The sequence below is a fragment of the Solea senegalensis genome, linkage group LG12, assembly GCF_019176455.1.
Source record: "Solea senegalensis isolate Sse05_10M linkage group LG12, IFAPA_SoseM_1, whole genome shotgun sequence".
Lineage (NCBI taxonomy): Eukaryota > Metazoa > Chordata > Actinopteri > Pleuronectiformes > Soleidae > Solea > Solea senegalensis.
The window spans coordinates 20859418-20870233 of NC_058032.1; the positions used below are offsets into that span (position 1 = coordinate 20859418).

The following is a 10816-nucleotide window of genomic DNA, read 5'->3' on the forward strand; positions in this document are numbered from 1 at the left end:
TTTCTTACAATGTGGTTATTTATTAAAATGAGACTCATGTTCGAGAGTCTAAGTCTGACTTCCTCTGGTCACTATGAGCATCCCTCCTCCTTGTCACTCTTTGTTTGGCTTTTCCTGAGAGAAGAAGAGAAGAGAAGAGAATATAGCATTAATCTTTAAACTTGTCTTTATCTTCTCATATAATAGTATCTCTTTATCCAAAAGGAGGATAAATATGAATCTTTACCTTTGGTTAACAACGCTTCTGTCCACTGTGACGTCTCAGGATCGTCTGGTTGAGCATCATCCGACTTCTTATAAAAATACTGTTGATCAGGAGGTCCAAACCGCTGTACACAACACAAACAAACACACTGTCACCACACACACACTTCTACTACTATTAAGACATTTTGTTCACATACTGCATTGGCTTTCGTTCTTTTGGACAACCTAACCAAGTCCTTGTCCTTAACCATGAGTCACATGTTTATTGAAGTGTGTAATGTTTGTTACCAAACTGCCCCGCCCTGAGCTTCTGGTCTTTAAGAGTCAACAAAAAACAAGTACCAAAACAAACACACACACACACATAAGGCAACTGTACCTTGTCAGGCCACATGAAGCTGATAAAGAGAATGATGGGAAGTCCAACAGTGAAGACATAGACACCCCAGAGCCAGGGACGCTGGATGGTGGCTATCAGGAGGCTTTCTATAATACCTGGCTGTGGTCGACACATACAACAAGTTATGACATCACACAAAGTCTGTTAAAATATGTATGCTTTATCATAACCTATAACAGCCAACAATAATTATTACACCAATGAGTAGCAACAGATGGCATAAGTGATATCAAAGAAGAACTCTCAGGGGAAAGAACGGAAGCAACAAAGAAAACACTGATTGTCGTTTATTTCTATACATCCAGACACTAAGTGGTGTGTGAGCACTTTGGAAAACATGTGTAGGTTTTGATGTGGCTCTTGTTCTCTGTGTAATATCTGGCTACATAATCATAATATTTTCAATTAAAGCTTACGGCCGTGATTTGTTTCTGAAACTCTTTTGTGTGTTATTGGTTCAAATCTTCCTCTCATTAGGTTACATCTTCACCTGCAGAGGAGAGAGTGGAGGAGAGAGCACCCTGAACAGTATTGTGTGGGCTACAAATACTGCATTCTATTCTATTAGTGTTTTTTTGTTATTTATTGGTGGTAAACGTGAAAATTGAAAAGGTGTTTTAAAAGCTATTATAAACTGTTGTTGTTTATGTTGTACGATGGTAGGTCTTGTGCTGCTAAAGAAATGTGTTTTGTTTCATCAAATTTTGGATCCTGAATATGGATTACAGTGGAATATTTGCGGTTTTACCTGTAATGAAAATGACTTTCTTAAATTCATCCTGTTCATTAATTTTATGTAAATTCAATCATTAATTTGTTCAATGAACTGGAACTATTTTTATTCTGGTTTCTCTCTCTCACAGCGAATGATTTTTACACCATATGTGACCCACCCATTTATCCAGGCTTGGGTTTGGCACGAGGAATACACAGGATGTAGTAATGTTGTGATTTAGAGTGTCCAATTAACAAAGAACAATGGGGACTGGGTACCTTGCTTAGGAGTACGCCAGCCCTTGACCTGGCGGGGACTCAAATCCTTCCTACTTGGCTTGAACATGTCTGGGATTATTATGGACTTCCTTTTTGTGGTTTTCAAATGTATACTTTACATGTTAAAAGTGTTATTATAACGTTATTAAAGATTTTACAATGGAAAAAAGGAGCATTGCCATGAAAGCTGCAAGCTCTCACCTGTGCTGCAGCAGACACTGGTGTTATACTTGCTGCCAGAGTCACACACAGCAACACAAAGCTGGTCCTCATCTCTGAAACAGACACTAACATGCACATGCATAGATTACACAACTGTGCACACAGACATACACAAAAACTGTCCTCAAACTCAGGAAACACAGGCGATAATAGAGTGGACATAAGTAACCAGATAGGGACAAAGACATAAAAAACAAAAGGACAAAGAGAGAGAGAGAGGAGTACATGGAGACAAAGAGGGAAAAGAAACATATAGAGAACACAGAGAAGAAGAAGAGTGGAACACAAGCTTCAGAGAAAAAGAATGTTTGTACCTTTTTATGCTCACTCTCCACGAGATCCTTCAAATTCACTTCCTGAAATCAAAGGCATGCACTGCTGGACTTTGCTCTCAAGCCTCTTGCTGCAGAGAAAGCAGTGAGCACAGCACATTATAGCTGTGTAGCTGCATCATTGCCAGTTCATTGTCACTTCAAACACTTGTTACACTCAAGTGTTTGTCTTAGAACAGTAGCTATTTAATAGAACTGTTCATATACACTAAAGTTATGTAGGAGAGACAAAGCTGGACAGAAAACCTGCTACAGTGAAGGCTGTAATCATCCGTCCTCTTGCTCACACCAGAAATGAACAAATATCCTTTCCTACTCTATTTTTCTCGTTAAAAAAATAGAGAGAAACAACATGAAAACAGTGCAAACAACATTCTTATTACTCAACGTGTGGCAGAAATATAGTCTGATACAGTATGTCCCCCTGAAACTTCAGACTGTTCATTTAAGTTCAATTTAAAAAAGATCTCTTAAGATGAGAGGGACAAATTTAAATGTTCTCAAATATGTACAGTGTCTGCCCTCTAGTGGAAAAGGGAATAACTGTTGACACTTTTCTCAACATAACAGTGTGCCATACTAGGACGTGTGTCAGTATATACAGTATATGCATTACAGAATTAATCTTAATCTCTAAAAAGCATTTTATTTGTAGCCATAGTTTTGATTTGGCAGTTTATAAGACATCCTGAAAATAATAGAGCATAAAATAATTCAAACAAAATTAAAGGAATAAATAAACGAGATGAAAGAGCTAATCAGTGCCTAAAATACATAATAAATAATGGAGGGAGATCCATTTTCTTTTAGTAGCATAGTCACAAGAAAGTCAACATAAAAACATAAACACACACTGGCCACTTTATTAGGTACACCTGTTCAACGCATGAGTAAGAAATATGATGTAGTTGACAGTGAGTTTACAGAGAATGATGTGAACATGCATTGTTGATGCCAGAGCTCAGAAGAGAGTGATTAGACTGGTTAAAGAATGTTAGAAAGGCATCAGTAAGTTAAATAACCACTGATTACAACCATGGTATCCAGAAAACCGACTCTGAATACACAGCAGGTCAAAGCTTGAAGCAGGTGAGCAACAGCAGCACAAAGTGGGCACAACTGCAACTTTGATAGATAGAGGTCATGTGTACCTAATAAAGTGGTAGCACCAGTACTTCAGTCATGAAAATTCAGTGTGTCAGACTTAAAATAAAATGCATTTCTTCTCCGTCAGTCAGTCAGGACACAGGTATGTGGTGTTTTCTTTTGTTTTTAAAATTCTAAGGATAAGACACATTAGCTCTGACAGGGTTTTTTACATGATTTGATGTTTCCATATCACACAGTGTATAATCATGGCTGGGACTGCTTCCCTCAGAGCCGGATGTTGATTTCACTGCGTACACCGTCACCGCCAGAGATGCTGTCGTTGCCATCAGCGTCTGACAGGAAGCCGCTGCCTGTGGCGACTGTGCTGATGTTGTGTTCGAGGGCAGTCACTCGCTGTTTCATTCGCAGCTGGGAAGAGTTGAATTCACTCTGGAGACGGGCCAGGCACGTCTGAAAAGAAGATGATTGTTGATGATGATGATTGACGACTATCATCAGTATAGCAACAAGTGTGTGCAGCACGGTAACAGCAGCAACTCACAGCCCACAGAAGCATGGGCCGTGAACTGCTTGGACTGACCTGTAAACGATCCAGACTGGTTTCCATTCTCTCCACTTTCTCCTCCAGGTCCTCCCCAGCAGACACATTCACTTCCTCCAGAAGCCCCTCCTTCTGCAGGATGTCCCGCCCCCTCTGTTCCAGCTGGGCCCTGGCATGAGGGAACTCTTGCAGCGCCTCCATTAGATCTTGTTTGGAAAGGCAGAACAAGTCGGAGTATCCCAGACTCCGAATATTAGCTGTTCGCCTGTTGCCCATCTTGCTGCCGCTGATGTTCAGGATGCTGATTTCACCGAAGCAGCTCCCTGAGGTCAGGACGGCAAACTGTGTGACTCCATCCTCTCCCACCACTGCTAGGCGGCCATCTTTAATAATATACATCTCTTTACCCACATCTCCCTGAAGAAAAAAGAGAGAAGTGATTTTAACTTTAAAGTGATAGTTCAGGGTTTTTCAAATGTGGTGCCTGAGACACTCGACTCGCTCTGAAAATATGGCTACCAGCAGAGATACAATAGCATAGAATATATATATATATATATATATATATATATATATATATATATATATATATATATATATATATATATATATATATATATATATATATATATATATATATATATATACATATGCTTAAGTCCACAGTAGCTTAAAAAGATCTACTTTTTCTCACCGTTAAAATCCTTTCCTGGCTGAAAACGGAACAATAAAAACAAAAGCCCATCGAGAAAATCAGCAATTTTACAATTTTGGTACCCAGAAGTTGTTAATCCACTGCTGCCAGCATCAGTCATTTCAAATGTGTTATTTTGTGACTCTGTAGTGTTTGAAATTCTCAGTATGGATTTACTTAGTGACAAAAACTGATCAAACAGGGCAGCAGCAGAATAGCGGCTCCTGTGTCCCCGTAAGCTAAAAATGCTGATTTTCTATATGGGCTTTGGTGCGGGAGAGTGAGTACTTCATGAAAAGTGTCCAGCGGGAAAAGGCTGAGCAAGGATGAGATAAAGCTTGGCAAAGATATTCTTAACATACTGTATGGTAGACTGAAATGGGTGTAGATTTTATAGGGTGGGCATTTTGTTAAGTGGCTAAAATTCGTTTATTTTCCTGTGTCCCTGCAGGTGAGAACGAGTCCCGAGCTGGTTCACGGAAAGCATGCCATATGTGTCCAACTGATCCTGGAGAAACATTGCTATGTCTAACTGAATGAGTGTTCCTCCTTTCCTGAACAGCCTCAGGTGCCTGCGCAGTCGATGTGACTTAAGGACAGGACTATCTCCCAGTCCTGAAACCTAGATCAAAGTAAAACTTGATTAAACTAAACAAGCCGTCCATGTTGTTATAAATCGAACTCTCAATAAAGGAATGAATGTGTTTATTGTTTCAAATGCTCTATAAGTCTTCTCTGAGTCTTTTGCACATTAGATTATATTCATACATCATTACATGTACAGTAATGTGCAATATACAAATACTTTATAAACTATAAGAATGACAGCAAGCATTTCATCAGTGGATGAAACACTTTAAGAGATAAATTATACAGTAGATTGTGTCACACATGAATATAAAAATGTGTCTTAATGGCCTCGGACAAGCTAACCATACACTTCCTGCCATTGCCTTTCTGTCTACTAACAATAAAAGTCACAAAAAATAAAATAAGATGTAATTGTAGCATTGCTGGTTCAAGCAGTTTTCCTGTAAAAGAATAAAAGAAATAAAAAGAATAAAGCACATTATGTAACCTTGGAAGCAGGGGAGCATTTTTTCAGTGTACTATATGCTGTTTAATTACTTGTCTGCATGTCCCAAGACAAATGTATCACACGTGTGACAGTTAGTTTACTACACCAGAAGTAATACTGACCTTTCTACAAATGTAGTCGCCAGGACTAAACACCTGAGGTCGCAGTTTCAACACCAACTCTACCAGGAGGCTGGCCTCACAGTCCTGGAAAATACGCACCTACACACACACACACACACACACACACATAAGACATATGATTATGAGCAAAGTTTCTGGTAAGTTTCTGGTTTGAGCTTGGCTCCATTTATTTTGTCTCCTTGTGTTGAACCTTAATGATGGACAAAATAGAATCTCAAGAATCCGATGCTGACCTTTAATCACTCCAACTCACAATTTTGATGAATAATTCCACAACCTTTCAGCGTAATGTAAATTTTAAAAACACTTCATCTCCTATAAAGGCAGTTCAGAGAGAATGTGTTCCTACGTGCTGTAGGAGTGACGGTCTACTGTACCTCCACCCTGATCGTACTGTGCCATTTTACACTTACTCCAAGGGAAGGGTACCGAAGAATAGAATGATAGAGGCAAGATATTTTTGTACAATTCCTAAAAAAATACGTACTGTATCAAACCGCACTGTTCAACTCAGTGGAAACACAGCTCTACTGTACTCCTGCACCTACTCTGCACACAGGTTCCTTACAGTGCAATGATTGCATCTCTAAAACTGGCAACTTCCTACTCTGCAAAGAAACCTAAAACCAGGACTGAGTGTAATGGCACTTTTCCATTTAACAGTTGTAACAGTTAACAGTTTATTAACCGTAAAGTTATTTAAAAATGTAATGTCATAATAAGCCTTGTCATATGTTGGTGATCAGTTCAGGGTGACCCTGCCTCTCGCCTAATGTTGGCTGGGATTGGCTCCAACTCCCTCTGGATGGATGGATAGATGGAGACCAGGGTTTCATCCCACTGAACAAGTGTCTTTACCTTCTTCAGTGTGTCCAGATGAACATTAATGGCAATCTCTGCCCGCAGCTTAGTTGGCAGGCTCCTCAGCACTTCCTGTTCATCTATTGTCTTCTGATTGGTCCAGAGGTAGTCAAACCAGTGAATGACACGTTGCTCTAGCACCTTGCTGACGTGCCTGAAGTGCATGTAGTGTTTCAGTGCATCAACACGACTCTGAAAGGCTGTTCTCGTGGCGTTCATGTTGGAGATCATGGATCCAACGTTACCCACAATGGAGGCAAAAATCAGCACACCAACCTGGAACAGGAATGAGTGGAAACAGTATCAGCTGCTGTGATGCAGCCTGAAACAACCACAATCTAAGTTTCATGAACATTCTAGACAGGAAACTACCAACAAATTGTTACACAATTGTTATGGACGTACCAAAAAATCAAATATCAAGAACATATATTCCTCATCTCGAACAGGAGGTGGTGTCTCTCCAATAGTGGTCAGTGTGAGGGTCGACCAGTACAAACAGTATACATAACTCCTGGTCAGGGAGCCAAACTCTGGGTCAGAGGCATTAGGGTAAACCCAGGAATCAGAGCCCAGACCCAGGACTTTAGAGAAGCTGTAGTATCCACAGGCATTCCAGTGGATTATCACCAGGATGTACAGCACCAGTTTACAGATACGGAAAGCATTAGGGTAGCCTGTTCGCGTTTCTGTACGCTCAAATAACTCAAAGAGCCGCGGCAGACGCAGGAGACGGTTGAACCGAAGAAGAGGAGTGTAGCTGATTCCAAGAGTCAGGTACAGCAGGTCGGTGGGAAGGATGGAGCACAGATCGAATTTACACTGTGTGGTTCGAACGTAGTTTTCTCTCAGGCGCCGCACATCTTTCACCATCAAGCCTTGGTCCAAGAAACCTGCACATGCAACGAAATAGATAAAGACATCTGTCACAAACGTCCTAAATGTCCTGGAACGACATTTAGGACATTTAAAGTGCAGTCTTGTTATTTTCTGTACCTGTGTGGAGGCGAACAGCAATGTCCAGGATATAGACTCCATCACAGACATAGTCCAGCACCAGCCACACTAACACGGTCCTCATCTGAAGCTCATCAAAACAGGCTCTACAAACACAGATGAAGAGTGTAGCTCTAATGTGACATTCTAGATCAGAGGAGAAATGATATTGTTATAAGCAAATATTAGATAAAGGCAGATGTTCTGTCTCCTGTCCTGTGTTTTCCCCTCTCTTTTCCTTTTTTTGCCTGGGTTCCCTCGTTCTCCAGGTTCCTCCCTCAGTACAAAGACGTGCAGATTGAGAATTAGGTTGATTTTATCGGAGTGAATGATGATATGTTAACAGTCCTGTGACAGACTGGTGACCTGTCCAGGGTGTTCCTTTCATCCTCTGTCAGCTGGGATTGACTCAAGATGAATGAATGGATGAATGGATGAATGAAGTAAAACCTTTTATGAACTACGAGTGAGTCATGTCTTGGCTTCTAACAGTTCCTTCAGTAAATGGCTTACTTCGATGTGCATATATTGTACTTACACGACAAACGGTAAATCCACATCTTTGAACATTAGTTGAGAGTAATATTGAATATGTGACAGTTTTTCTCTCCACAGTGATGGTAGTAATATGGCGTGTTTCTCGCCTCACCTCGCCTTGGCACGGAACAGTTAAGTTGTGTTTCCACTAGCACAGTATCTGGTACTAGGTACTTTTAGTGTTTTTTAAGAAGACGTCCGACACAAGAATCAAGCGGAACAATGCTGAACTGTAGATCAGTTAAACATATTTAACAATCCTTAAAACGTGGGTTAATCTCCAACAAAGACCAGAGAAATGTCTAAAATGTCAACATTTTGTGAGCAACAAGCTGCACCACAAACCCTGACGCTGTCACTAGTCATTTTTGTTTTGTTTGTGTGTCCTGTGTAAAGGGTTAGGGTTAGTCCCAGCAGTTTCATGCAGCCGTGCAGTGATGACTCCGCCCACATTGAGGTACTATTTTTATAGTGGAAAACCAACCTAAACTGTGCCATGCCGTGGCGAGGCGAGGCGAGCTGGGACCATAGTGGAAAAGGGCCATTAAGTGTAGAAACCATACCTTTGCAAGACATAGTGCAAGAACTGCCTATAGTATTAATAGTTACAGAGAGGCCAAATTCATACTTTCCACATTTACAAGATAATATGTCACCATCCACTGTTTTCCAAAAACACATTTTTATAAAATGCCACTTCTGTTCTGGGTAAAAAGAGAATACGATCCAAAACCTTGACATGGAACACAGAAAGTATGGAGTTACTGACCTGACAACTAACAAGGTCCAGTTATAAAAAACTGCAGCACCAATCACCATCAGCCAGTAGTAGTATGCATCATCAGACGGAGATAAGACCACAGTACTGCACTTGTTTCTCCTGACGGACAGGGACAGACAGTCAGACAGACAGACAGACAGACAGAAGGGCAGTTAGAGGACATTTCAACGTGTTTCAAAGCATTTTGTCTGCATGTTTGGTCTCTTACGGGCGTGTGGTACGTCTGACTTCATTATCTGTATCAGAGCCGGGGCGACTGTGGCTAAATCTGCTGGGTGGAGCCTGTAATTCCATGTGGGCGGGGCCTCTGAAACGCTCCAAGAAAGAATCAGGTCGCTCCGTCTCTTCAGCCAAACTCTTCTGTGCCCATTCTCTCAGAGTCATCACCATACTAACTATCCTGAGGGTGTGTGGATGGAGAAACATGAGTGGGCACATATTACACTCATACGTCTGGATATAATTAGGTTTGAATACTTTAATGGGCAGCAGTCATACCTGGAGAGAGCACCTCGCCCACGAAAAGAATTCTGGGAATTGATGTCTCTCCTGTCGATGGCTGCCATTCTCTGTAGTTCTGAGGAAGTGTCATCGCACATCGACTGTACTCTACAGACAAATACAGAGAATAATTCACTCATTACCATCTACAAGGAAAACCATAATCATTTACAGATTCTTAATCAGAAGCAGACAATGACAAAAAATAAATACTTACAGTCATTATTAAATAATATAGAGGCTTAATAGGCTTCATATAGAATAAATAGTCAATTATTTTACTTGCTCTGCTTGTTCTGAAATATTTGACTCTTTGGGTTTGTTATCAGCTCGATGCTAACTTTGTGTATCTGGTGCTAGATCAGTAGTATATGTTGATTTCTTCATGCATTTTCCCTAAAAGAAAAGCTGCATGTGGCTACTAGATTAGATGGATTAGATTTCTGCATAGAGTTTGCATGTTCTCCCCGTGTGTGCATGGATTTTCTCTGGGTTCTCTGGTTTCCTTCCACAGTCCAAAGACATGCAGATTTGGGGATTAGGTAAATTGGACACTCTAAAGTCTGCGTGAGAGTGAATGTTTGTTTGTCTCTATGTGGCCCTGGGATGGACTGGTGACCTGTCCTGGGTCATAGGCCTATCACCCTCATGTCAGAGACTGGCATAGTGACCCCTGTGACCCTCACATGGAGGATGAAGCGGTAGAAGATGGATGGACTTTGAGATACTTATTTTTAATTTATGTGTTTTATCATAAAAGCAATGAATGTATCAATAAAACCCAGGTATTACTAATGTTGTGGGGACCTAAACCTGTTTACAGTCACATTATGGGGACTTGTGGGGACAAAAAGCAAGTCCCCATAACGTAAATTACTACATTTTAATGTGAAGGTATGTTTTAAGGTTAGGCTGAGATCGAGATTAGGGTTAGGGTTAGGGTTAGGATTAGGATTAGGCCAGTAGTAATTGTGGTTATGGTTAGGGGAAGTCTCCAGGAAATGAATGTAAGTCAATGCAATGTCCCCTCATGTCATGAATGTCGAACGGTGTGTGTGTGCATGCGGGTGCGTGGGTGGTGTGTGTGTGAGTGGGTGCGGGCATGCGTGTGTGTGTGTACCTGCTGAGTGTGCTGTCAGCTCGCTCACTCTCCTCCTCTGTCCATGTTTTCACAGAGAGCCTGTGTGAATCCTGCACTGGTCCTGTCATACTACACACATACACATAAACACACACAGTCACTGACTGCAGAGAGAACCAAACACATTATCACCACAAAGACAAAGACAAAGACACAAACCAAAGCCTCCAATTCAACACAAACACACACACACTCGTTCATACACGCCAAAAAGCCTCAACCACATTCTACTAACTCACTGACCAGACACACATGTGATGACAGACCCACAGTGACAGA

General features: G+C 41.0%; 2 protein-coding genes across 3 annotated transcripts; both read right to left on the bottom strand.

Annotated features, from left to right (window-relative positions):
• Positions 1 to 2219, bottom strand: LOC122778868 (calnexin-like). Of its 2 annotated transcripts, none has more exons than XM_044040984.1 (5): positions 2137 to 2219; positions 1802 to 1887; positions 587 to 706; positions 227 to 329; positions 1 to 114 (listed from the first exon to the last, which is right to left on the bottom strand). In XM_044040984.1, exons 2-5 carry the CDS (start codon positions 1871 to 1873, stop codon positions 35 to 37), a joined length of 375 nt encoding a protein of 124 aa, XP_043896919.1. In that variant the 5' UTR covers positions 1874 to 1887; positions 2137 to 2219; the 3' UTR covers positions 1 to 34. The 2 variants fall into 2 exon arrangements, with proteins under 2 accessions (XP_043896919.1, XP_043896920.1); XM_044040985.1 differs by having other exon boundaries at positions 1802 to 1875; positions 2137 to 2210.
• A 690-nt stretch (positions 2220 to 2909) lies between these two features.
• On the bottom strand, positions 2910 to 10816 carry LOC122778859 (cyclic nucleotide-gated cation channel-like). The gene is made up of 11 exons (XM_044040969.1): positions 10781 to 10816; positions 10517 to 10606; positions 9394 to 9504; positions 9104 to 9295; positions 8884 to 8994; positions 7578 to 7684; positions 6987 to 7474; positions 6579 to 6857; positions 5700 to 5798; positions 3845 to 4222; positions 2910 to 3714 (listed from the first exon to the last, which is right to left on the bottom strand). The coding sequence occupies exons 1-11, from the start codon at positions 10789 to 10791 to the stop codon at positions 3529 to 3531; spliced, it is 2052 nt and encodes a 683-aa protein (XP_043896904.1). The 5' UTR covers positions 10792 to 10816; the 3' UTR covers positions 2910 to 3528.

Coding starts and splice junctions, on each gene's coding strand:
- LOC122778859 (XM_044040969.1), bottom strand. Junction 6,858..6,986: donor TCTTGATATTTGATTTTTTG/GTACGTCCATAA, acceptor TTCCTGTTCCAG/GTTGGTGTGCTGATTTTTGC. Junction 3,715..3,844: donor CCAGTCTGGATCGTTTACAG/GTCAGTCCAAGC, acceptor TCTTCTTTTCAG/ACGTGCCTGGCCCGTCTCCA.
- LOC122778868 (XM_044040984.1), bottom strand. CDS start 1,873: ATGAGGACCAGCTTTGTGTTGCTGTGTGTGACTCTGGCAGCAAGTATA. Junction 707..1,801: donor CAGTGTCTGCTGCAGCACAG/GTGAGAGCTTGC, acceptor TGTCGACCACAG/CCAGGTATTATAGAAAGCCT. Junction 330..586: donor GCTTCATGTGGCCTGACAAG/GTACAGTTGCCT, acceptor TGTTGTGTACAG/CGGTTTGGACCTCCTGATCA.